The sequence below is a fragment of the Lemur catta genome, chromosome 14 (genome assembly GCF_020740605.2).
Source record: "Lemur catta isolate mLemCat1 chromosome 14, mLemCat1.pri, whole genome shotgun sequence".
NCBI classification, from domain to species: Eukaryota; Metazoa; Chordata; class Mammalia; order Primates; family Lemuridae; genus Lemur; species Lemur catta.
Genome location: NC_059141.1, coordinates 29,637,904 through 29,665,116, shown reverse-complemented (window position 1 = coordinate 29,665,116; position 27,213 = coordinate 29,637,904). Strand labels below are relative to the sequence as shown.

The following is a 27,213-nucleotide window of genomic DNA, read 5'->3' as shown; positions in this document are numbered from 1 at the left end:
GAGCATCTTTTCATGTGCTTACTATTTATATATTTTTGGAGAAATGTCTATTTAAATCCTTTGTACATTTTTAAATTGGGGTATTTTTTATTATTGAGTTGTAATAAATCTTTACATATTCTAAATACAAGTCCCTTTTCAGATATAGGATTTCTAAAAATTTTCTCCCATTCTGTGGGTTGTTGTTTCACTTTGACAGTATCCTTTGCAGTACAAATGTTTTAAATTTTAACTGTCAGTCTTTCAGTTAAAAACAATGTGCCATGAAAAAGCAGCCAGCCAGGTCAGCTTACAACTTAATCGCATAAGTACTTTTCTGAGGCAACTATCATACTTTGGATGCAGAAGTGTACATACTTCCCATTTCATCATACAGAATATTAAAAATATGTGTATCCAAGAGTCAAGACTTAATAAAATGAATATCTTCTACTGCTTAATCCTGGACATTAAGTGACAGTGATTTTTTATTGCTGGCACCATCAGTGTAAATGCTAATGCAGTGAAAAACCCAAATAATGTTTTACTATTATTATGGAAATAGTCTTGACCTTATATGCTCTCTGGAAAGGGTATCAAGGAGGTCTGGGGTCTGCAAGACAACACTTTGAGAATTGCTGCTCTATGAAATCTATTTTTGTTTAAAAAGGAAAACAATTATTTATATATACATTTTCTCATAAAATGGATACTCCAGGAACAAGCTACAGAAAGGAAGATGTGACATATTATCCTGTGATTTTTTTTTTTCCTACCATTGACACAGCACTGCATGGCCCAGGGACACATAACCAAGAAAAAAAGAATTTAAGCAAGGATAATGAAAAGTAATGGGAGGCTGGGTGTGGTGACTCACACCTATAATCCTAGTACTCTGGGAGGCTGAGGTGGGAAGATTGCTTAAGGCTCAAGACCAGCCTTAGCAAGAGTGAGATCCCATCTCAACTAAAAATAGACTAAAAATAGAAAAAATTAGCCACACGTGATGGCACACCCTGTAGTCCCAGCTATTGGGGAGGCTGAGGCAGGAGGATTGCTTGAGCCCAGGAGTTTGAGGTTGCTGTGAGCTAAGCTGATGCCACGGCACTGTAGCCTGGGCAACAGAGTGAGACTCTGTCAAAAAAAAAAAAAAAAAGTAAAGTAAAGTAATGGGTCTTCTACCATATTTTTGAGAAGGCAAATAGGTAGATGATGATTATTTATAAAATTATTTATCTTTTGTAAATATCTACCCCATTACAGTGTGTATATGCCAACACACTCTCTGGATAGCAAAGGAATATAAATAGACAGATGTTAGACTCCTCTCTATAAGTAGCAAATGAACAAAGTCAATTCAAAGAAATCCTGTAGATGCTTAACCAGTAAAATATATTCTGGGGACCAAAGTCTTCCCATGAATGTCCTTTAAAGAGTACCAGGGACATTATCTACTTGAGAACTTTTAAGTCTATCTAAGGATCTTCAAGAACTAATAGCCATGTTAAAGCAAACTTATGAAAATGCTTACACTCCAAGATCAATGGGGCATGGAAAAATACATTTAAAAAGAAGACAAAAAAAAAAAAAAAGAAAATGTTTACAGACTACAGCCAAGTTACTGAGACCTAGCCCAGGCCTAACTCATCTCTGTTCCAACCCCACCCTACATACCACTGCAAGATTAATCCCCTAAATCACTCTCACCTTTACTGAAGAACTTTCAGTAGTAATAATTAAGAGCTAACACCAATTGAGCTCTTAACCATATGTGCAGCCTTGTACTGAACAATTTAAATGAATTTTCTCATTTAATCCTCCCAGGAACCCAAAAAGGTAGGTTCTATAATTCTTCCCTGGAGGTGAGGAATCTGACTTAAACAGATTCTGTAACTTGCCCAAAGTTGTGGGCTTCTGAGTGGCAATGCTAAGACACAAACCTGTGTTTGAGTTGAAGCTCTTAACCATTGCAGTTATCTTTGCAGAGATTCTCTAACAGTCTAATTATCACTTAGAGAACTTGTTAAAAAGACAGCTAATTAGGCACCACTACAGGGCACACAGATTAGAATATCCAGGAAAATGCTCTCAGTCACAGTAGGTTTAGGAACTACTACAAGTTAACTTCCCATTTCCTAAAAAATGGGGTCTATTTCTTATGCCTAAACCTTCCTCCCAAGCAGCTTCCTTCTCTCCTAGTATAAGGGCAAAATTCCTTAAGTTGGCCTTTAAATCTCTTTTCTTCATAGTCTTTCACTCTTTAATACTTTTTATTTCGTCTTGCTCCAAGATCCCCTCTTTGTTTCATTTTCTCCTAGTCATTACAGGGCTTTCCTTCCCAGGGCATTTGCACATGCTGTTCTTTGGCCTGGAATGTTTTTCCCTCCTCCCTTTATCTATGAATAGTTAACACCTGCTCTTCTTCAGCCCTCAACATAACAGACACTTCCTCAGAGAAACTTTCCCTAGTTATAATCTCTTATAACATTATGTACCACATTTGCAATTTAAAAACTTTATTTGTGTGATTATTTCTCCCACTATAAACTCCACAAAGGCAAAGATTATGCTTGTTTTCATTCATCATTGTATCCTCAATGCCTAGTTTAGTGACTGTCACATATATTTAAGAAATCTTTAACGAATTAATGGATTCAAGGCCTTTTAATTATTCCCTACTTCACCAGCTGTCTTAGTCTGTTTTGTGTTGCTAAAACAGAATACCTGAGAATGGGTAATTTAAAAAGAAAATAAATTTATTTGGCTCACAGTTCTGGAGGCTGAGAAGTCCAAGATCAAGGGGCTGCAACTGGTGAAGGCCTTCTTGCTGCATCATAACATGGCAGAAGGCATCACATGGTGAGAGAGTGTGAGATAGCAAAAAAAGGCCAAACTCACCTTTATGACAAAACCACTCTCAAAATAATGAACCCACTCCCTCAATAACTATATAAATCCATTAATGAGGGCAGAGCCCTCATGACCTAATCACCTCTTAAAGATCCCAACTCTCAAGACTGTTGCATTGGGGATTAAGTTTCCAACAGATGAACATTAGGGGACAGGTTCAAACCATAGTACCAGCTAGCCGTATTTTCCAATTATACAACAGAGACCTACAGTTTGAGTTATAAAGGATAACTCCTCTCTTTACATCTTTTCACCCTTATCCAGACCTAAGATCCTCTCTACCCCTTCACCTACATAATTACTCCTCTTGCTACAAGGTAGATCCTAAATCACTGTTTCACAAAGCTTTAACAGCCCAAAACAATCTCCTATGAACTTCTATATCACTTTATATTTCCATGCCATTTATTTGGCGCTTCCTCATGTGTTATCATTATATAATATTTCATTATTATACCTTGTTTTATTTATTTTTCTAAATACAACATTGTTAGGTACATAGTTTACATGCTCTTAAAGGGTAGTTATAGTTTAATTGCTGCTAGAGTACCCACGCACATCATATGTTCTCTGAAAACGTATGCTGAAAGAATTAATGAAGAACTTTACGTAGCCTGCAGCGAGGACTCAGCCTGCAGTTTATTGCCAAATTTGGCAATTGACAGTTCTCCTTGGTGGACACCTGAATATTTTATACCATTTTTCTAAGGAACACCTCCAAGGCCACTTTTGGTAGACAGTTCAAAACAAGTGTGATGGAGAAACATTAAAGTGATATACTATAATATTTTAAATTTCCTGACATATTTAGAGCAATTCATACTCAGATATCTCTAAATCCATTATAGAATGAATAAAATATTCCATAACTCTTTTGGATAACTCTACCTTGTCAATCTTTGTTCTTGTCCTCTGAAGCTGGAAGAATCTTTAATATTTTCAGTAGCTTAATTTCTTTTTCAAAATATCTCTAAGTAAAAAAATTCCTTTTGGCTATAGTCACGTTGGTTATTCCCTTGGCTGAATATCATTTACCAGAAATTTTAACCCTATATTAATGGCATGTATTTCAACTTTTTTTTTCTTTTTGCTCAGACAAAACTCTAAGTAATTAAGACTTTTTTCCTTCAAAATCAGAGAAAAAATTATAATTCCAGCTATTCTGAGTATTATTGGAAAGTACAAGAGACATAGAAAACAAAGGTGACAGACGATATTCAAACTGTATGTGTCACCCATTTCAAATGTAAGGATTATTTCATGAGTTATTATCAATCATGATTTTTGCCCATAGTAATAAAAAAACCAAAGTTGATAATAAAGAATTATCAGTTATCTGCTTTTTTTTTCTTTTTTTTTTTGACAGAGTCTCGCTTTGTTGCCTGGGCTAGAGTGCCATGGCGTCAGCCTAGCTCACAGCAACCTCAAATTCCTGTGCTTAAGCAATCCTACTGCCTCAGCCTCCCGAGTAGCTGGGACTACAGGCATGTGCCACCATGCCCACCTAATTTTTTCTATATATATTTTTAGTTGGCCAGATCATTTCTTTCTATTTTTAGTAGAGACGAGGTCTCGCTCTTGCTCAGGCTGGTCTCGAACTCCTGACCTCGAATGATCCACCCACTTCAGCCTCCCAGAGTGCTAGGATTACAGGCGTGAGCCACTGCACCCGGCCTCAGTTATCTGTTTATATATTTCTCTTTAGAAGTCCTTATGAACGTTTTATATGGAGCTAATTACTCTTTTAACAGCTTTAGTGAGATGTAATTTACATAACATAAAATTCACCCATTTTAAATGCACAATTGAATGGGTTTTTTGAGTATATTTACAGAGCTGTGCCACCATCACCATAATCTAATTTTGTTTTATCATATTTTTAATATTGATATAACTCACAAATTTGTGTAACCATCACCACTATCTAATTCTAGAACATTTTCATCACCCTAAAAAGGAAGCTCATACTCATTAGCAGTTATTTCCTATTCTTCCCTAACCCATCCAGCACTATGCAATCACTAATCTACTTTCTGTCTCTGTGGATTTGCCCATTCTGGACCATTCATATAAATGGAATCATACAATATGTGATCTCTGTATTTGTGACTGGTTCCTTTCACTTAGCATGATGTTTTCAGGGTATCTTCCATGTTATAGCATGTATCAGAACTTCATTCCTTATTATTACTTAATACTATTCTACTGTGTGGGTATACCACATGTGGTTTATCCATTCATCAGTAGGTGAATATTTGGGTTGTTTCCACTTTTCTTTTCTTTTCTTTATTTAAGAGACAGATTCTCACTCTGTTGCCCAGGCCACAGTGCAGTGGCATGATCATAGCTCACTGTAACCTCAAACTCCTCCAGGACTTGAACAATCCACCCACCTCAGCCTCCCCAATAGCTAGGACTACAGGTGCATGCCGCCACGCTCAGGCTAATATTTTCATTTTTTGTAGAGATGGGGTCTCACTATATTGCCCAGGCTAGTCTCGAACTTCTGGCCTCAAGAGATCCTCCTGCCTCGGCCTCCCAAAACACTGGGATTACAGGTGTGAGCCACTGCACCCAGCCTGTTTCTCCTTTTTGGCTATTAAGAATAATGCTGCTATGAATATTCACAAACAAGACTTTGTGTAGACAAATGTTTCATTTCTTTGGGAGATACCTGGAAGTAGAATTACTGGGTCAGGTGCCATTCATTCTTAAAATGAACAACGGAATATTTTTTTCTACTTCAAAGGGTTTTGGTACAGCCAGGAAACTGACTTCTCATAAAACTACAAATATAAAAGCCATATTTTGGTATAATAAGGTCAATCTCCACAAGGCTTTGCTATCAGCAAAATTATGTCATATTTTCCAATTTAGGTTCAAATAGAAATTCTAAGATGAGATAAGAACTTCTTTTAGTAGCATAAATCATAAAGCTTAATGGACTTTGCACTCATCTATTTAATCAATATGCTAGGGTGAAATTCTGTTTTTAAGCAGGAATCACATATCCAACTCCTATGGCTGACAATTGCTTAAGAGATAAATACACACTAAGGGAAGAATTACATAGTACAAGGAGCAAGAAGTGAGAATTTAAAATATTAGACACCTTGATTAAACTAAACACTCATTTTCCTTGTGGTGGGGGCGTTTCTCATTTCATGAGAAAAAGGTTAAGTATTAATTCCTCAAAGCCTTTCATAAAAGCAAATTTCAGAAATTGGCGGCCACATAAACATCTGGTCACATGTTATTTTTTTTTCCTGGCAATGTACATGCTTGTTTAAACACATTCAGAGAGCAAACTTTGAACAGAAATTTAAAAGCTGATTGTAAAATTCTACATTTAAAAAAAGAGCTCAAAAAACCACATTTTCATTTAAAGAAAAATCAAACACCTTTTCCCAGAAATTAGACATAATGAAGGGAAAAATACCAGACGTCCTACCAATTACAGCACTAGAGAGTGCCACAGGTCGTCCAAAATACGCGTTTAAGCCAACAGCTCCCTCCCGCCAAAGCTACCCATAAGGCGTCAGAGGATAATTCGAGTGATTTATTTCTCTTTTTTTCATTCCCCCACCCGCAATCCACCTGCTTGGAGGTGTCAAGGCGACCAGAAATGGTTAACAGTGACCAACAGCAGAGAGAGAAACAAACATCCCTGACAACCCACAGCTGAGTAAGCAGGGGCTGTTTATTCACGAACACGTTCCATTTGGAGACTGTCGGCGAGCCCTTGATAGCCCAGGCACATTTCGGAAGGTTCCTAGGGAAGGAATCACCTTTTCTTCCGCCACCCCCAAACACATACTAAGAGACTCGGGTGGCAACCGTCAGGTCAAGACAGCCCCTACCCACGCGCCACCTCAAGTATAGCCTCAGGCACCAAAAGCACCCGACCCCTTGCGGGGGTTGTGTAATTCCCCTGAAATGGGCTCTGACGCGGGGGAGGCTGGCCCCAGCGCCAGGGGCTCCAGAAGGAGTTTCTGCCACCCCCACCGCCGCCACGAACAGCCCCGACGCGACGCCACGGCCACGGCCGGGGCTGGGGACCTTCACGAAAAATGGCCCTTCAGCCCCCTCCCCTCACCTGGCTCGGTTCTACCTGAGGGCAAGAACTGAGGAGGAAAGAAACGGGCAAGGAGGGCTGACCTTGTTGCTACTGACAGTAGAGCGGCACATCCTGCTGCTTCCTGGAAAGCGGCCCGAAGGACATTTTTTCCCCCTGGAGGAAGGAAAAGGGAGGGCGCCGGCCGGGCGGCAGCGGGCTCGGCGGCGGCGGTGGTCGGGGCGGGCTGTGCAGCCTCTGGCGGGGATGGTCCGAGGACTACATCTCCCAGGCTGCTCTGGGCCGTCCTGCGTCGTGACCCCGGCGCGCACGGAGGCGGCGACTCTTACCTCACAGAGGTAGCTCCTCCGCCGGCAGCAACTCGGCGCCCGCGGTCCATGGACCGGAACCTCGGGCCGACGGGCAGGAACCCCGGCCGCGATCGCCGCCTCCCCGCCCCAGGCTCCTCCTCCTCGCTCCCCACCGCCTCCTCCGGACGCCCGCAGGCCCCGCACCCCAGCCGCCGGGCTCGCGGAGCTGCCCCGGGAAGCTGGGTGGCGGGTTCGCGGCTACCGCCGGACTGAGGCCTACTCCGCCGCCTCTCAGTGCTATTGTCCCTGGCCTGGCCCCGACTGGGTCCGCTGGGGAGGGCCGAGTGCGCCGGCTTCAAGGAAGATGCCGGACCAAGCCCTACAGCAGATGCTGGACAGGTACGGGCAGCTTTGGGGGAGGACGGGAGCCGCCGACCCTCGCTCTGGCCCTGCCCGCGCCAGCCTTCGAGGCTCTTCCCGAGCCGAGCCCGGCGTGCCGGGAGGAGTTCCACGGCCAGGGGGGCCGTGAGAGGGACAGAAAGTTTGGAGTCTACTTGGGGGAGGACAGAACGGGCGGCCTGGGTCGTAAACTGAGAGCGCAACTTAGTTAAGGAGCTGTGTCTTGTTTTGCTTGAACACCGTTTTGAAGTGAGAGGGGCTTGTGTTAACCTATAGATTTAGTTTCTTTTTCTTACTCTCTTCCCCTCCCCCCCCGAACCATGTGGTAACGCGTGTGTCATCGATGTCACTGGCAAAAAGAACCACATTATCTTTCAGGTGAATTACAGTTTTACGTCTCTTTACGAGAAACAAGGATAAACATTCTTTTGGAAAACCTGATTGGCTGATTTCGTTCCTGCGCCCTCCCTCACCCCGTCCCCTCCCCAACCCCAAATTGTAAGGTCAGAGTATCCGCAAGGGAGCTTTAACGGTCAGACCAGAGTAGAGGTTATGGAAAACAGCCACACAAGTCCAAAACTGAACACTCAGCATACTTTATGATCGTTGAGTTCATTGAGAAAGTTTCAGCTTATATTGGGTCAGTTGTCCATTCCTGGGGGGCTCCAGTCGTTAAAGCTATTTGTGTAGTCAGCTGCACCGCCCTCTGCTGTTCAAATTATAGTCCATGAGTTCTACCAGGAGTTTTTGGAAACTCTGAAACCACTTTTCCCCCTAGCCGGGTCTTAACTTCCTGACATATCCAGTTGTACAAGCTAATTCATAATGTTTGTGGTGGCTTACAACTCTCAACAGACATCACCTGCCACCCTGTTCAGCAGGTGGTACAGCTCTTTGTACTAAATACAGGTCCAACTGTAAGGTGTTAAGTGAAGGGCTTTCTTTAATTAGGATTATACCCAGTTAAATGCTGTTTGGGTCTGCCATACCCAGAACACAAATCACCTAGGCATACACCTCCTCCCAGATTGGCAGGCATTTCCTTTGGAGCTTAGAATTTTGAGACATCTAAATTGATAGAAATATGTCACTGACTTTTTTCAGTTGGGATGACTGGTGATTAATCTGGTCCTTGTTTCAGGTCAGTGTCCTGACACTTGTATTGACTAACCCTTTTTTAATATATTTAGTTTTCTAGCTCCTTTAGGGCAGAAGCTAATCATTGTTTATCTTGAATCCTAGAACAGAGTTTGGTACTCAGGAGGTAATCAGTAAATATTTGTTGTGTGAACTAATGCATGAACTTGCTTGTCAGTTTCCTTAGTTGTCTAGGGGGTCTGATACTTTACCAGGTTTTCCATTCACTATAATTTAGCATACTGGCAAATTGTGGCATATGGGAATATGCCCAGAGGGGACCAACTCCTGCCACTGCCAATTCCAATAAGATGAAACCTTGTTCTGGTGCGGGGTATTTTGTACTTAATTGTTCCTTCCTCTTAATTAAGGCCTCCTGCTTTCACTTTTACTTAGTGACTTATAAAAGTTCTTATGTCTAAAGGCTGACCTGGCTTTTCATATGCTCTTTGGAGATTTCCATAACAGTAAGAAGCCAAGTAGTGCTAGTGAGCCATTTAAAACTTAAAACTCAACAGAAACTTGGAGATTCTGGCTGCCATTTACTGAAGCAGGTGACTACAACACTGGCGGTGCTCGTCTTCGTACCTTTTGGGCATACTTCAAGGTAGATTCTTAACATGACTTTCAAAGACTTTTATTGTCTAGGTCAGTATAGTTTGCAACCTGGCTTCATGTTAGAATCACCTAGGGAGCATTTTTTTTTTTTTTTTTTTTTTTTTTTTTGAGACAGAGTCTCACTCTGTTGCCCAGGCTAGAGTGCCGTGGCATCAGCCTAGCTCACAGCAACCTCAAACTCCTGGGCTCAAGCGATCCTCCTGCCTCAGCCTCCCCGAGTAGCTGGGACTACAGGCATGCGCCACCATGCCCGGCTAATTTTTTCTGTATATTTTTAGTTGTTCAGCTAATTTCTTTCTATTTTTAGTAGAGACAGGGTCTCGCTCTTGCTCAGGTTGGTCTGGAACTCCTGAGCTCAAACCATCCACCCGCTTCCACCCGCCTCGGCCTCCCGGAGTGCTAGGATTACAGGTGTGAGCCACCACACCTGGCCCTGGGGAGCATATTAAACTGTGGATGGATGCTTGGACCTTGCCAAAGGCCAGTTAGATCGCAAATTGCTGGAGGGTAGAGCCTGGGCATTTATGTTTTCAAAGTCCTTCTAGATGTTTCTGATATGGCTGAAAACCACTGCCCTAAACCCTAGGGGTTTATTTCGTGATAAGAGGTAGTATCGTTTAGCGAGAAAAGCTTGGGCTTCAGAGGTGGAAATCTTGGAAGTTTTAATTTGCCACTTACTAGCTCTGTGACTTTGGATTCTGAGGCTATATATTCTTATTTATAAAATGGAAATATCGTACTTCACATGCATCTTTATAAAACGATAAAACACTATGTTGGGCAAACAGAAGGTACCAGTATTACGAGAGTGGCAATTTTCCCCTCTATCTCCTTCATATTTACTATCATCTTAATTTGAACTGGCCTTACATGCAAGTTGAACACTAAGATACTCAACATGGTTCGTTTGGGAAATACAGGCCCAACAAGACTAAAATATGTCAACCTATTAGGTCCCAAAATTCTTTTCATGAATTTGGCTTCTACCCAGCCTGATCTTTGGTGGCAATTTTTGAGGGACAGAATTTAGCTCAGAAAACAGCCCATATGTTTATTTCTTCAGTTCGGGTTTTATCATTGTGAAGACTAAGGATATGTGTATAACATACTCTACTGCTTTTAGGTTAAAAGTTATGTATTTTATAGTGAATCAGTTATTAAACATTTGCATTTTTGAATTTATTTAACAAATACCGAGTGCCTATATATGCCCAGTGCCATTCAGGGCCCTTAGTATATTGTAGTGAACATAATGAAAATGCCTTTATGGAGCTTAAATTCCAGTGATGTTTGTGTTCCATTATCTGTCGAACTATTTTAATCATAACATGAATGGTATGCTCAATTTATACCACTTAATCTTTCAGGATTTTTAAACTAGTGGCAACTTAGTACCAGCTGAAGTTGAGTTACCTTATCCTTTGCAAATAACTCACTTTAGCTATCATTTGTTTATCTTGTTAAATTTGATTATTGCGGTAATTGTAGTTGGGAAGAGTGTATATATGTGGGTATATATATATTTTGATTGCCTTTCATTTTCATCAGCTAATCAACTATTTTATGTAAATTTATTATTTGAACCTTTTAAGTTACTGTGGGTAAACAATTAAGAATAGTGGGAAGAGGGGTGATTTTTCTAGTGTTACAAATGATTTGGGATCACAAATACCATTTCCTGAAATTCTAACGAGTGATAAACCCCAAACCCTTTATATATCAAACTCTTTAATAAGTTTGTTAAATATTACTTTCTCTGTCACCACCTACTTTTTCATTTTCTCTTAAACTCCTCAAAGTTAGGATTAAATGTACAGAGAACAATACAAAGAATATTGTAACAAACTGAAGGAATGAACCTCAGATTTGAAGCCTGGTCCTTTGAGAGATGTTTCTGGAAACTTTTGCTTCTCCCATCTCACAGTAAAAACTCAGGAATTTGTTGAGGTTGTTTTGCATCACTTGTATCTAATGAGAAGGCAAGAAATGTAGCCAGTTTCCCCAGAACAGTCAGATGGGAGAAAGAGCAGAGAGAGTGATCTTGTCTCCTTACTCTTTCTTGCAATGGCAAATTGAATTAGAATTTTCACAGATGTATATCCCCTTTGAAGACCAGGGAACCTATACTCTAATAGGAGCATGCTGCATTATCTTCTGATTTATATTACCATCTCTTAGTTCCCATTAAAGCAATTTCATATTCTCTGTCAGTTGACATCTTTTTCTCAGTCACATCACTATCCCATTTTCACAATTACATATGAATATCTGGAATTAAAAACCATTAACAATTAGTTATATTTGCTTTTATATGTATGTGTGAAAAGTGGAAACATTATAGATAAAAATCCCCTTTAACCACTATCTCCAGTCCCACATCTTCTCATCCCCACAATACTGCCCTAAATGGGTTTATATTCTTCCAGCTTTGTTTAATGTTTTTATATACAAAAGCATATTAACATACCACTCTCTTTTCTTAATCTAGTTCCTGTTTAAAACATTTAGCTTCTTATTTTCTCTTTATTATCACTCCTTATAATTTGACTTTCATTCCCCTTTCTTGTCCTTAGCTCTACTACAAGTATATTAAAGGTCACCAATAATTTCTTAATCAGCAAATGTAATGACATTTTCTTGGTCTTCACGTTTCTGACATGTGTACTAGAGATAAAACTGTTAGTACCACTCCCTAACTTCTTGAAATGATATTATACCATTATATTTCTTTTTCCACTGTTAGCTTTTCTTCCTCCTTCCTTATGTATCACCTTACCTTTTCTTCCTTCAATCCTTAAGTATGGTCCACTTCTCAGCATTTATTATTCTGAAAAAGTATACTCATTTACTATTGCATTTTCACCTCTATTTGAGCAACTCCCAGATCTGTGTTTTTATTCCTGACCTCTTTCCCTCATTTCCTTCAGCAGCTCATTTCTAGCTGCCCAGTGGACATTTCCATTTGTATGTATACAGTATTACCAACTTACCTAAAACTAAGCTACTGATACTTCCCTAACTTTTACTTGTCTTGACCTCTCAATATTTGGTCTTTGATATGATATTTGGTCTTCTAGTCCATCAGCTATAAAACCTAAGTCTTCTTTGTTGTTGTTTTGGTTTTTTTGCTTGCTTCTTTCCTTCCAAATCTACTTGTTCATCAAATACTGTAGATTCTTTTTTCTCATTTTGGCTCCGGTTTTTCTCCTGGTCCATTTTGGCCCTTAGAGTGGCACTGAAATTGGCCAAGGCACAATTATAATCATGCCATTCCCATACTTGGAAACCTGCTAGCCTCTATATCATTTATAAGGTTAAAAATCTAAACTTTCAAGAGCTTAATATGCTTTGATCTATTACTGTAATCCAGCCCCAGCCTACCTTAACCATCCTCTCCTACACTTCACTTCATTGTCCCCTGAATATGTCCTGCTCTTTTGTTTTGTTGAGACAGAGTCTCACTCTGTCACCTGGCTAGAGTATGTTATATCATAGCTCACTAGAACCTCAAACTCCTAGGCTCAAGTGATCTTCCTTTCTCATCCTCTTGAGTAGCTGGGACTACAGTCACACACCGCCACACCAGGCTAATTTTTTTTATTTTTGCTCAGGCTGGTCTCCAACTCCTGACCTCAAGCGATGCTCCCACCTCGGCCTTCGAGAGTGTTAGGGTTACAGGCGTGAGCCATAGCACTGGCCCTGCTCTTTCATCTCCTTATTTTTGCTTTATATGCCTTACTCCCTTCTAGGTACCTGGCCAGCCTTTATCCATCTGAATATTTGATTGAATTCAGCTCAAATATCACATTGAAGCCTTGCATAGCTCCCCCATGCAGAGTTAGTGACTCCTTCCTATGTTTCCACAGAACCTTATGAATTAATTATAGTATAATCACATTGTACTGTAAATTTTTAATGCACTTATCCTATATCTCAGAGCTTTACACAGACACATACCCTTACTACCACACTTAATATTCAATTGGAAGTTCATTGAGAATAGAAACTACCTGTATTCCCTATCCTATTTCCCACCAAGAGCCTACTCCATAGGAGACCCTCTGTTGAATCACAGTGTCTATCTTTTCATTCTTTATGATATATGAGTGCTTAGAATAATCTTGCAGGCGCACTGTTTTTTAAATTGCCTCATTTGCTTAAGATCTGTATTTTCTATTATTTTTTATTTTATTTTATTTATTTATTTTTTTTTTTTTGAGTCAGAGTCTCACTTTGTTGCCCGGGCTAGAGTGAGTGCCGTGGCGTTAGCCTAGCTCACAGCAACCTCAAACTCCTGGGCGTAAGCAATCCTACTGCCTCAGCCTCCCGAGTAGCTGGGACTACAGGCATGTGCCACCATGCCCGGCTAATTTTTTGTATATATATTTTTAGTTGGCCAGATAATTTCTTTCTATTTTTAGTAGAGACAGGGTCTCGCTCAGGCTGGTCTCGAACTCCTGACCTTGAGCAATCCACCCGCCTCGGCCTCCCAGAGTGCTAGGATTACAGGCGTGAGCCACCGCGCCCGGCCTTTTCTTATTATTAAGATTAAATTCAAATTCTGGCCTTCAGGACCCTCCATAGTCTCATCATTATTCAGATAGATCTTTATCGTGCTCCCTGTTATGTTTGAGATATTGAGTACATAGTTGGCACCAACGGCTTTTTTAAAGCCTTTTTTCTTTTTATAAATAAGTACATAATTTTTTTGCCCAAGCCAAGCTGGTTTGCTCACTTTCCTCCAAACACAAGGTGGATTTTTTATTTATTTATTTTTTTGGCATCTTGTCTTTCAAAGTTCTACTCATTCTTTAAGACCTAACTTAGGTTCTGCCTTGTTTAGAGTTCTTCCGATTATGTCAGCCAGAAATACTTTTCCCCTCTTCTCCAAATTCATACAGCAGTTCATCTCCAGTATCTCCTAATTCTTTGTGATGATAGTTCACATAGATGATGATAGTATTTATATGGTACATTGGAGTACACTGGACAGGATTTGGATCTCCAGAGGAAGCTCCTTATGGCTGCTTAAATGTACCATAACAAAAATGAAACACATTTCTTGTACTGGCTATAATTTCCTATGAAATGGGAAATATAAGTTTGTCTCAGAGTATGCTATACATATGGCAGCATGATACAGTGAAAAAAGCTGATATTTTAGAGTCAAGGCCTAGGTTGCATCCATGCCTCTCTGCTTACTGTGTGGCCTTGGACAGATCACTTAACCTTTCTGAGCTTTTGGTTCCTTATTTAAGTGGAAATAATTGTGCTTTTGGGGTTTATGAAGATCAGAGACAAAGGGCATAACATGAATATGCACCCAATAAATGTGATGTACAGTTGGCCCTCGGTATCTGTGGCAGTTTGGTTCTGGGACTTTCCTCAGATACCAAAATCCCACTGATGCTCAAGTCCCTGATATAAAATGCTGTGTTATTTGCATATAACCTATGCACATCCCCCTGTATACTTCTCTCTAGATTATTTATAATACCTAATAGAGTGTAAATACTATATAAATAGTTGTTTGTTTGGGAAATAATTACAAGAAAAAGTCCATACAGGTTCAATACAGAACATGATTTTTTTCCTGAATATTTTTGACCCAAGGTGGTTTGCATCAGCAGATGAGGAACCCTCAGATACAGAAGGCTGGCTGTATTTCTCTTCAGCATTGTCCTTTAGTAATGTGTCATGATTGTGGTTATATGTCTTTGATAGATCCAGATACTTCCGTTCCACTTGAGTAAGCAGATATATAGAGGGACTTTTAGTCTCCTTGATGGTGTATTTCATGTTCCAGATACATTGGGTGTGACACTTTTAATCCTGAGACAAAACAAGCAATGTGCAGTTTTTTTCCATTGTTGAATGAGGGCTTACTTGCAATAACTGAAGTGTGGATCTCTAAGCTTGTTCTGAATTAAGGAGTGCTTGTTTTCTTTCCTTAAAAGTCATGTAAATAACACTATTATGGCACCATATATAATACAAAGCTTATTCCATACTCACTCTCCGTATTCTAGAATTCTGTTCCACCGCACTCCGATTTTCATCACAGTGATTTCTAGGGCAGGAACCTATGACTTCCAAGATCTTCCTAATAATCCAAAATGAACACCTGCACTTTGAGTCTGCAAAGATAGACTTTACTACCAGCTGTTTTTTTAAGATAACCGTCTCTATCTTAGTTAATTTATGTAGCAGTGAAAAACCATTTTATTGATAAAGTCCCCCCTCACTTTTTTCTACATAAACTATAAGTGAGTCACAAATGAACCTTATAAAGTGAGGTTGTCTTTGTTGTTTATCCATTCCCAACTGGTTTGTAATACCCAGCTTTATCTTGGTAAAACCTTTCTGCTCCAACCACATTGATCCATGAACATACATGCTCATTTCCATCTCTAAACTTGCTTATGCTGTTTTTCTTCACATACCCCTATTCTTTGCATCTAACTTGAATCCTCATCTGTAGTTCTTTTCTTGAAACCTCAGCTGTTTCATCCTGTTTCTTACTCTCATCACATTTCTTCTGTATTACTTATGGTTTCTAACACCTTTTATTGGCACTTAATGTTTGGTGTGGTGGTTTTTATGTGACCTTTGTATGCATGTTTGTTCCTTAACTAGACTGTAAGTTCCTTAAATGTAGTTCCTTTTGGCATCAGATAATGAATGTACTTAATAGATACTCTGGTTGATTTAGGAGGAGATCTTGAATAATCTTAGATTTAAGGCAGCCTAGTCATGTATATTCCTTAAACTGTTTATAAATTTTACTATCAAGCCTTTATAACCAGCAAAAACCATCATATTTTAAAATCCCATGGAATTAATTAAATGACCTTTTATAAAGTGTGGCACATTATTATACAGATTAATGATAGTACTAATACCAGTAAGACTATTTATTTTGAAGAATAAATAATATTCTTTAGATTTGTCTAGTTTAGTCCTCCTTTCTTGTCTTCATATGATAATAATTTGTTCTTTGATCTCTGAACTAAGGTGTCCTAAGTTGATCAATGGGATGATGTGGGAGTAAATAAGGAGTATATACATCAGCAAGCAAGAGGTATTTAGAAAAGCTAGTAGAAGGAAAAAGAAGGGTGGGAGAAAATGAATTGAGAGGGTTTAAATGAATCTTAAGTAGTAGTGTGGCCTATTGAAAAATATGGGGATGACTAGGAATCCAGAACATTTTCCACTGAATACCAGGGTGCCAAGCAGAATTGCTTTATATGCTAATGGTAAGAAAAGTGCATCCATAAATTCTAGGCATAGATGTAAAGTTGACACCATCATTATCAGTGTTATTGCTAGTTCATTTGGAGGTTATATGTGTGCCAGGCGGTTCTTGAGAAGTTTATGGATCACGTGTTTAATCCTGTGCAATAGATAACCTTAAAATAAAATCTTATTTGTGCTAAAAAATACTTTTGGCAGTCTGATTAAGCCTATGGATTCCTTCTCAGAATTTTTTGGAAAGAATAAAACAAAATAAGATTAGAAACAAAACCAATTATATTAAATACAGCTATCTAATATACTCATATGAGCTTTAACACATTAAAATACAAGATTTATCAGTTAGCTTAATTTCAAATTATGATGAGCTAAATGTTATTTTGGGATCTGGACAGCTGTAAAGTAATATGAAAATTTTTGGTTTCTGTACTAATTTCTAATTTGCTATACTGCTGATATTGCTATGGTTTGTTTGCATTCATCATTGAAGAAAAAGCTAAATTTTTTTTAGAGCTTAGCAAAAATAAACATGTAATGTTTTTTCCCCATCCAAATTTACCAACTCTCAGCCCCTAAATTTTTCATAGACCCCAGTAAGAACACCTGATTTACAACAACTCTGTGAAAGAGATTCTGTCATTAAACCTATAAGGTTAGCAGAGATTTGAACCCACACAGTCTGGTTCCAAAGCCCCAGGTTCTTTAACCAGCTGGAATATCCTGAACTCAAAGAATATTTTTCCCAAATTATTTTAACTTTTTCTCCTTAGGAAAAATCCTAAGCATTTTACCTACTGTTTAATTTTTTTTTTTTTTATTAAGGGGTGGGGAGAGGGAGGGAGCCTACTGTTTAAACTTTAAAACCAAATAATTTTTTAAAATGTTTACAGTGAGTGCAAAACAGAATTTCATTTCTATTTTATGATGAGTTAAGGAGACTTACAAAGAGAGGAAATAAGGAAAAAGGAAAGAATGGCTAGAGCAGACGTTTTCTAACTTTTGATATCCTGATGACCTGAAGGGCTTATTAAAACAACCTGGGCACCCCCAGAGTTTCTCATTCTATAGGTCTGGGGTGTGGCCTGAGAATTTGCATTTCTGACAAGTTCCCAAGTGATGCTTATGCATCACACTGAGCTCTGAATTCTGAGAGAGTCAGAGGTTTGGAGAGTACAGGGGAAATAGACGTAAACTCTCAGAGTTTGGTCAGAAATTATAACCTCCTCCTTCCTTGGGTATGGACTTCAAAAGGCTTTTGGTTTTGTCTTTTGAAATGGAAAATAGCCAATTAATTATTTGTACCTTTGTAGAGTATTCAAATTGCCATTCCATAAATTATAAAATGAAAATATTTAATAACTTGAATTAAATTGTGTTTTAGTAACCCTGGAATATAAATGTTATGGCATTATGAGTAGAAAGTTTAAATTTCAAAATGTTTGGTTTTATCTTTGTTAGCACTTTTTATCTAAGAAATAGCCTGACCCAATAGCAAAATCAAGAGCATGTTTTACCCAGTGTAAGAAATAGGAAAGCTTGCAAGACTCAAAGTACTTGCATTGGGAATTAGGTTAAGTCTTCTATTCAGGTTCTGGTCAGTAGGAAATAAAGCTATTGACAAAAAATACTGAGTTTACTTATAAAAACTATTTGAGTTTACATTATATGATTGTGTTGGGGCCATCTCTTAGTACCCGCCATTCTGTGTCCAGATTGTTTTGGTTGCACATGATGCAACCCAAGTTGGTTAAACCTCCCAAAAAGAAGAATAATCTATTGGTTTATGTAAGTGAACAGTATAAGAGTATATTTAGCTTTAGGCACAGCACAACTTGATCCATGTCTCAAGCAATGCCATCAGTTTCCATCTTTCACCTTTGCTTCCTCTTGATTCTTAAGGCTCTGCTTGGTGGCTTTCTTAGCAGCAATAGTTTCACATTCTTCTGCCTCTAAGCCCAGCAAAAGAGAAAAAGTCTGTTTACTGACCTTCCCAGCAAACATTCTGAGGTTGACTCTGGAAGACCAGCTTTATGGGCCCAGCCTTCCAATCACTGTGATCTGGGGGATGAGATACAATGGCCAATCTAAGGGTCACTCTTCCCAGGAGCTGGGAATGGGGCCAGTACTAACTGCCTAAACCTCATATATGGCTGATGTTGGAGGGAAGAGTAATTTTTCATAGGAAATATGGGATACTGTTTGTTCCTGGAAAAGAGGAGGAATCGTGTTGTACCTTAAACCCCAAATTTCTGCTGCCCCCCCCCAAGATCTTGAGAAACCATGAGACAGCAATAAGGGCCCAGACAGCTTAGCTGAAGTGAGTCAGAGAGTCAGAATGCTAAACAAATGCTCCTGATTCTACCTAGATCCTATGAAACCTGACCGATTTGAAAGCTGAATAAAAATCACAATTTTGGACATTATTGCCATGGATTCAGTTCAATTTTTTTTCCTGTTCTAATTGAAATGTTTTAATTGGAACACAATTGAAATTCCTGTTGATCCACAAGGACTAGAGATCTCACCCATCTATAGTGCGTGACTATATAGTCTTTCCCACTGAGCATAGTTAAGCTTCTTGTTGTGACAGAGGCCACTTATCCAATTAAGTGAAAAGTGCACAGTAGGTAACAAGCATTAATTAGCAGTTGTTTCCATTTGTATAAACTTTAATGGGGGGGAAGAAGAATAGTCTCATTGAATTAAACTGTATTTGCCCTACTGGAAATCTGTGTCAAAACTTGTGTTAATTGGGAGAAAAAATAAGGAATTGCAACCTAATTCCATAAGAAAAGATTAGACTTCACGAAGTACCCTTAAAAGCAACGTGGGTGCCACCATACAATTATTCAAAAAAAAAAAAAAAAGTAGAAAAATGTTTTAAAATTAACCATATCAGTCAAATTTTATTTTTATTAATGTAAACATCCCAGACTTGAGACTTCTAGATTTCAAATATAATAAATATAATTTAATTCTAAAATAAGGAAAACCAGTCATACCTATAATGGAAACATTACTATCCTAAAACAGTTTGTCCTAATATCTTCATCTCCTTTTTCCTTTTTTAAAAAATTTTAATATTCTGTCATTTTACAGTCATACTTTACCAGTAAGAGAAATGGGTGGGGTTTTTTTCTCAGTTGAAAATTGAATGAGATTATATGCAAAATCACTTGTGTAATATACTATTTTTCCAAGTTTAAGAGATTGGTAGTATTGCCTGGGCATGGTGGCTCATGCCTATAATCTTAGCACTCTTGGAGGCTTAGGTAGGAGGATTGCTTGGGGCCAGGAGTTTGAGACCAGCCTGAGCAAGAACAAGACCCCATCTCCACCAAAAAAAGAGAAAAAATTAGCTGGATGTGGTGGCGTGTGCCTGTCCCAGATACTACGGAGGCTGAGGCAGGAGGATCGCTTGAGCCCAAGAGATTGTGGTGAGCTGTGATGACACCACTGCACTCTACCCTGAGCGACATAGACTCTGTTTCAAAAAAAAAAAAATTCGCAGTATTGAAATGGGGAGAACACTGAATTTCACATATTCCCGTGCTTACTACTTCTCAAAGAATTATTAGATTTTGTAAACCAAAAACAGCTTGAGGATTGTGTCTTTGCATTCTGGTTTCATTACAGAAGGTGAAGAATTACTAGAAAGATGGAGGAAATTGCATACAAACAAAACTCAGAAAACACAAGATTATATAGAGAAAGACAAGGACAAACAAAAAAAGAAGAAACTCCTCTGCTGGGAACATACTGGTTGTTTTCTCTTAGTTTTTTAATGTAGGACAGAAGTTCTGCAATGTAACATAGTAGGCTCATCCCATGCAGTGACAGTTGCAATGTAGAGGCGGCTGGGGTCCTAAAGATAAATGTCATCATTTTCTTGTTTAATTTACAGAAGTTGCTGGGTGTGTTTTGCCACTGATGAAGATGATAGAACAGCTGAATGGGTGAGACCATGCAGATGCAGAGGATCTACAAAATGGGTTCACCAGGCTTGTCTACAACGCTGGGTGGATGAAAAACAAAGAGGAAACAGTACAGCCAGAGTGGCATGTCCTCAATGCAATGCTGAATACTTAATAGTTTTTCCAAAGTTGGGTAAGAATATCTTTAAAAACAACAGATATATTTGATGTTACTACACATAACTCTGTGATCTCAAGTTTATTTTAGATGATCCATCTCTTTGCTTTTTTGTGAATTTCTATATTCCCTTTCTGTTTCCTTTCTAAATGTCAGAGACGTATTTGTTTTGCTAACAGTTTATGATATCCTTAATATATCTCCAAATTTATCCATTTGTCTGTGTATTAATTTTCCATTTGAGAGAAGAAAGAACTTGCATATCTAACTGTATATAATCAAATAACAAAGCTATAATGAAAAGCTGACTTGAGCTTAATTCTCTAGAGACAGTTAATGTACGAGAAAGAAAGCAGTAGTGTGTTCTTTCTAATATTTCTTAATTCTTCTGTTAAAGAATAAAAGGGAAATTAAAGATTTAATAAGATACACAGTTAAATTTGTCTTTGGAATCCAATTTATCTGGTTGTCTTTCATGAAAACCGCCATTTCTTTTCTGGGAATTGGCAAGCAAAGTATAACCAAAGGTCTTTGAAAATGGGGTATAGCAGATTACTTAAAAGAAGCTATAACTAAGGCTATTCCATTATGTCTTTTTTTTTTTTTTTTTTTTTTTTTGAGACAGAGTCTCACTTTGTTGCCCGGGCTAGAGTGAGTGCCGTGGCGTCAGCCTAGCTCACAGCAACCTCAGACTCCTGGGCTTAAGCGATCCTACTGCCTCAGCCTCCCGAGTAGCTGGGACTACAGGCATGAGCCACCATGCCCGGCTAATTTTTTTTTATATATATATTTTTAGTTGGCCAGATAATTTCTTTCTATTTTTAGTAGAGACGGGGTCTCACTCTTGCTCAGGCTGGTCTCGAACTCCTGACCTCGAGCGATCCACCCGCCTCGGCCTCCCAGAGCTAGGATTACAGGCGTGAGCCACCGCGCCCGGCCCCATTATGTCTTTCATCACATTGATAATCTGGTTCATAGCCACACATTTATGAACCAGTGTCATTCTCTTTGGTGTTTGTGCCATGCCAGTTGTTAAACATTTTTAATATCACCCATGGCTGTAACCAAGAGGAAAGCAGTTTGGGTTCTGGGAAGTTCAGAGGAAAGAATAACTTTGGGTGGAGTGGGATTCAGGGGAAAATTGAAAATAAATTGGAATAATTATTATATATATATTTTTATAGGTGCTATACATACTGAAATCAGACCCACATTTTTTCAAATGAGGCAACATAAATGCAGATAATAAAGTGTTTTTCTAATGGAAGAAGATTGATAATAAAGACAATTTCCATGGTTGTCCGTTTTTCTCTATCATGATGCATAGGAAGAAATGATAACTTCCTATGAAAGGAAAGTAGTATAGTAGAGGAAGTAGTTTTTTCTCAAATATTTGAAATTTGTGGACCACAGGATGGGTCTTCATGCACACCACTGATTTTAGATAAAGTAAACATGGAATAATCTTTTTTTTTTTTTTTTTTTTTTTTTGAGACAGAGTCTGGCTCTGTTGCCTGGGCTAGAGTGCCATGGCGTCAGCCTAGCTCACAGCAATCTCAAACTCCTGGGCTTAAGGAATCCTCCTGCCTCAGCCACCTGAGTAGCTGGGACTACAGGCATGCCGCCACCATGCCCGGCTAATTTTTTCTATATATTTTTAGTTGTCCAGCTAATTTCCTTCTATTTTTAGTAGAGACAGGGTCTTGCTCTTGCTCAGGCTGGTCTCGAACTCTCTGAGCTCAAACAATTCATGTGCCTTGGCCTCCCAGAGTGCTAGGATTATAGGCATGAGCCACCATACCCGGCCCAAAATGTTTTTATAGTGAGATCAAAGCAGTATTTTTAAATAACTTTAACCATCAGGAAAAGCCATTACTGCTGCAGTCTTTCGATACCTTGACATGTGGCTCACTAGAGTCAAAGTTAAGGTTTCCTTTTTTCCTCCCCCCCCTCCTTCCCACTCCCCTCCATGGTTTCTTATTTAACTGGTTTCTTTTCTAATCTTATCTAATTTAGTTTTACTAAATTAGATAATCCCACCTTTCAATTATAGATTATTGGTACGAGCAGCAAGTATATGGTGATTCTGGTAGACATTTTAGATATTCAGATGGATAGAAAACAGATTTATTGCAAGAATTATCACTGAAAACTACATGCAAGTTGACAAATGTATGGCACTCAACAGGAAAGTTGAATATTTCAGTTTGGGAGATCGCAATTTTTAGATCTGTCCTTTTGATTGAATTCAGTTGCAGGAGATACGTTTTCAGGTTTAGTGCAGTAATTGAATGTCGTTTTGAGTATATCTAATAGTAGGACATTGATTTCTTTCCATAACAAAGAAAATGCCTAATTGTTGGGGAAAAGTCATATTATTTGGTTAAGCCATTTGTATCATGATTTTATTTCATCCTCAAATGATAGTTTCAGGCTATTCACTATACTGTATGTCATAGAGATATGTCATTGAATTAGACACTTAAAATCATAGAAGTTGTTTCCTGATATTATCAGTCATGAAAAAAATTTACATCCTTCATTTGAAGTAGTCTTTGTTGCAATCTTTCCTCTTGACAAGATAGAGAAGAAGGTAAATCTGTATTTGTAGCTTTTTTTCTTGACATAACATACTGAAGATACCTGCTCAAGGGCCACAGTTTGCATTATATTCACAATGTTCCTTGCACTCTTTAACAGTGACTCAAGAATTAAGGGTGTGTCGTCAAATGCCAACTGTTGTCTGTAAATAAAGACGTGTTAATTGGCTTTCAGGTGGTGGACTCTCCCTTGCCGCACACATAGCTAGTGCTCTGGCCATACTGATCATAGTACACCTTTTCAAGTCATGGTTCAAAAATAATTATTGCTTAAAAGAGAATCCCTTCTCCTTAGCATGTTTCCATTGATGATCAGAATTAAAAGTTGCCTGTATTTCTTGATTTGTATATTACACATGTGTATGCTGAGAGTTGGTTCATGCTGTGTATACTAGTGGTTTCATGCAGCCATAAAACTAATACTGAAGGGTGTACATCTGTGACAGTAATTGTTCTTCCTCACTGTAACACTGCGATCCCCAACCCCCAGGAGGCAGACTGGTCTGTGGCCTATTGGGGACCAGGCCACTAGGCGGTAGGCAGGAAGCGAGTGAGGTTTCATCTGTGTTTGCAGCTGCTCCCTATTGCTTGCATCACCGTATGGGATCTGCCTCCTGTCAGATCAGTGGTGGCATTGGATTCTCATAGGAGCAGGAACCTTACTGTGGACTGTGCGTGCATATGCAGGGGATGTAGGTTGCCTATGTGAGGGATCTAGGTTGTATGCTCCTTGGCAGAATCTGGTGCCTGGTGATCTAGGGTGGAGCTGGGGCGGTGGTGCTGGTGCTGGGGAGCGGCTGCAAGTTCAGGTTGTTAATGGCAGAGAGGTCTGACTGCACAATGAATGTGGTGCAGTTGGGTCATCCCGGGACCATCCTCCCCTCCCCACCTCCAGTCCGTGGTCTGTGGAAGGATCGTCTTCCATGAAGCCCATTGCCAGTGCCAAAAAGGTTGAGGAACGCTGGGTAGCACGCATCACATATAATGTCCAGTATTGTCATCTGATATAATTTTGCCAGTAGATTGTTTTCTGTCTGAGCATATTTGTCATTAATTTTGCAGTGACAGTAGTTACACCTGTTTTGTTAAAGAGGTTGAAATACCTTTGACTCCAGTTTTGATCTTTTAATGACAGAATTCATAATGAAGGCTTTGATTGATTTACTGTAGTGGTTGAAAATGATACAAACTTCAGTGGCTTCTTGTCCCTAATAAGGGTGTCTCCTAGTACAGACTACTCCTAATTCACTGGTCACAGCCCATTCTAAGATGAGACGATCTTACTATAAGATCAGACTATTATTATTTACTGCATTCTGAGTTAAATGTATTTTTCACATTTACTCTTTTTTTTTATTTTTTTTTTACTATTATTTGCATTTATTTTATGTTGCATCTATTCCCGTGCCATAAGTTTTTGTTTCTTCAGTTTCTTCTGGGATATCTTCTTCTTCTGTGCAACCTGCTCTTCTGGTTTTGGAACAATTTGTTCCTTTTCAGTGAGGATCATCTCGATGTGGCAGGGGGAGCTCATGTATGGATTAATCCGACCATGAGATCTGTAAGTTCAGCGACACATCTTGGGTGCTTTGTTCACCTGGATATGCTCAATGACCAGAGAATCTACATCCAAACCCTTAAGTTCAGCATTACTCTCTGCATTTTTAAGCATGTGCAGCAAAAATTCAGCACTCTTTTTGGGCCACCGACCCTGTGTCCAGCCCCACTGTTTGGCCTGGGCACACCTACCAACTCCACCATTGTAACGTCGGAATGGTACACATTGTTTCTTTAAAGTGACATCCTTCAGATACTTGGTGGCTTTTCGTATATGCATACCCTTAATGGCCTGGGCAGTTTCACGAGTGTTCTTGAAGTGAACACAAAGATTTGAACCTCTTGACTTGCATGATTTTGTGGGGTTTTCTGGGTCAAGTGAATAGCAAACCATTTTCACAGATCATCTCAGGCCGCTTGAGGGGAAGAGCCACATTTACTCTTCACTGAACACTTTTGAGCCATTGATCCAGTTTCTAAATTTGGGATGTAACACAATATGATGGTGACAAAGTATGTATTTACCCAATGTAAACAGCTCATGATGTGAAAGTATGTAAGCTGAAACCATCTTCTCTTAACTGTCCTTGTAGAGCTTGGGTGACCCTTGGAATGTTACAGCAACTAAGAACCTAAAATAATTTCTATTGAAATCATAATATTATCAAATTTGTGAAATGTTTGTGATCAAAACTTTTGTCACATTTTCCTCAAACTCTGTAGACCAATTAATAGATTGCCAGGAACCACCATTGGTCCCCATGTGACACTTGATAAACACTGGCTAGAAGACATAAAAGACACAAGATGCAGAAAGGAAAAGATGATGGTTAATATTCTGTGGAGTGATCTTTGTGCAGCAAGGTTTGTGTTTTGTTTTTAAGTTTCCATGTGGATTTACCCTCAGTTTGTCTGGCCTGCTGGCCAATTCTGCATCTTTTCTGGTACTTGGTCATGGCAGGAATGGAGAGATGGTGTTAAGTGTATGTTCTTCATTGTTAATAAGGAACTTATTGTACTCCATTATGAAAAACTTAGAGGATTCATCAGACATTCATCCTGCTTATTGCCACCCATCTTAGGATTTGCTTTTTCTTTTTTTTTTCTAGTGAGTTAGGCCAGTTGTAGGTATGCACCTACTTAAAAGTCATGCTGCTCAAAGTGTGATTTGAGGAGCAGCAACATTGGCATCATCTGGGAGCTATTAGGAATGAAGAACACCATGCCCTCACCCCTCACTCCCCCTTTTACTGAATTGAAATCTTCCTTTTTAACAAGATCATCAGATAATTTCTATGCACATTAAATTTAAGAAGCATTGCTTTAAAACATGAAGGAGATAGGTACAGTGGCTGGTGCCTGTAATCCTAGCATTGTGGGAAGCCAAGGCTGGAGGATCAATTGAGGGCAAGAGTTCGAGACAAGCCTGAGCAAGAGGGAGATCCCATCTCTACTAAAAATAGAAAAATTAGCCAGGCATAGTGGCGTGAGCTTGTCCCAGCTACTAGGGAGGCTGAGGCAGGAGATCCCTTGAGCCCAGGAGTTTGAGGTTGCAGTGAGCTATGATGACACCACTGCACTCCAGAATGGGCAACAAAATAAGACTCTGTTTCAAAAAAAAAAAAATGAAGGGAATACCACCTGAAAAGATTTTGTCTTCCATTAAAAATAAATCACATCCGTAAAGTTTGAGACCTGATAGTAACTGTGTTCAGCTAAGCAATAGAATTCAGAGAAGAGTATCTCAAAGTAGAGATCTTGGCTCACAAGGATAGAAGAGACTAATTCACATTACATTTCTTTCTTTAATTTCAGTAATGTTTTGTAGTTTTCAGAGTATAGACCTTATACTTTTGTTAAATTTATTCCTAAATATTCCATTATTTTGATGCTATTATAAGTGGCATTGTTTTCTTAATTTTATTTTCAAATTATTTATTGTAAGTATATTGAATTCAGGTGGGGTTTTTTGGGGGGGTTATTTGTTTGTTTGTTTGTGGAGACAGAGTGTCACTCTGTCGGCCTGGGTAGACTGTAGTGGTGTCATCGTAGTTCACTGCAACCTCAAATTCCTGGGCTGGGGCTATCCTCCTGGCTCAGGCTATCGTCCTGCCTCAGCCTCTTGTGTAGCTGGGACTACAGGCATGGGCCACCACAGCTGGCTAATTTTTCTGTTTTTAGTAGAGCCAGGGTCTCATTCTTGCTCAGGCTGGTCTCTAAGTCCTGAGCTCAAGCAGTCCTCCCACCTCAGCCTCCCAGAGTGCTAGGATTACAGGCATGAGCCACTGTGCCTGGTGATTTT

At 39.2% G+C, this 27,213-nt stretch overlaps 2 protein-coding genes and 1 pseudogene across 3 annotated transcripts in view; 1 reads left to right on the top strand and 2 right to left on the bottom strand.

Annotated features, from left to right (window-relative positions):
- Nucleotides 1–7,268, bottom strand: part of CPEB3 (cytoplasmic polyadenylation element binding protein 3) — a 185,768-nt gene extending 178,500 nt beyond the window's left edge. The window contains exon 1 of the mRNA XM_045567810.1: nt 7,048–7,268. The gene's annotated coding sequence lies outside the window, so the exon portion shown is untranslated. The remainder of the gene's footprint in view (nt 1–7,047) is intronic.
- A 57-nt stretch (nt 7,269–7,325) lies between these two features.
- The window catches only part of MARCHF5 (membrane associated ring-CH-type finger 5), a 43,805-nt gene continuing 23,917 nt past the window's right edge, over nt 7,326–27,213 (top strand). Inside the window, exons 1-2 of the mRNA XM_045567811.1 lie at nt 7,326–7,653; nt 20,567–20,769. Of these exons, the coding sequence (XP_045423767.1) occupies nt 7,619–7,653; nt 20,567–20,769 (238 nt within the window). The 5' untranslated portion in view covers nt 7,326–7,618. The remainder of the gene's footprint in view (nt 7,654–20,566; nt 20,770–27,213) is intronic.
- On the bottom strand, nt 24,724–25,339 carry LOC123649651 (annotated as a pseudogene). Its single transcript, XR_006739095.1, has one exon. The product of XR_006739095.1 is annotated as a 60S ribosomal protein L17-like (transcript).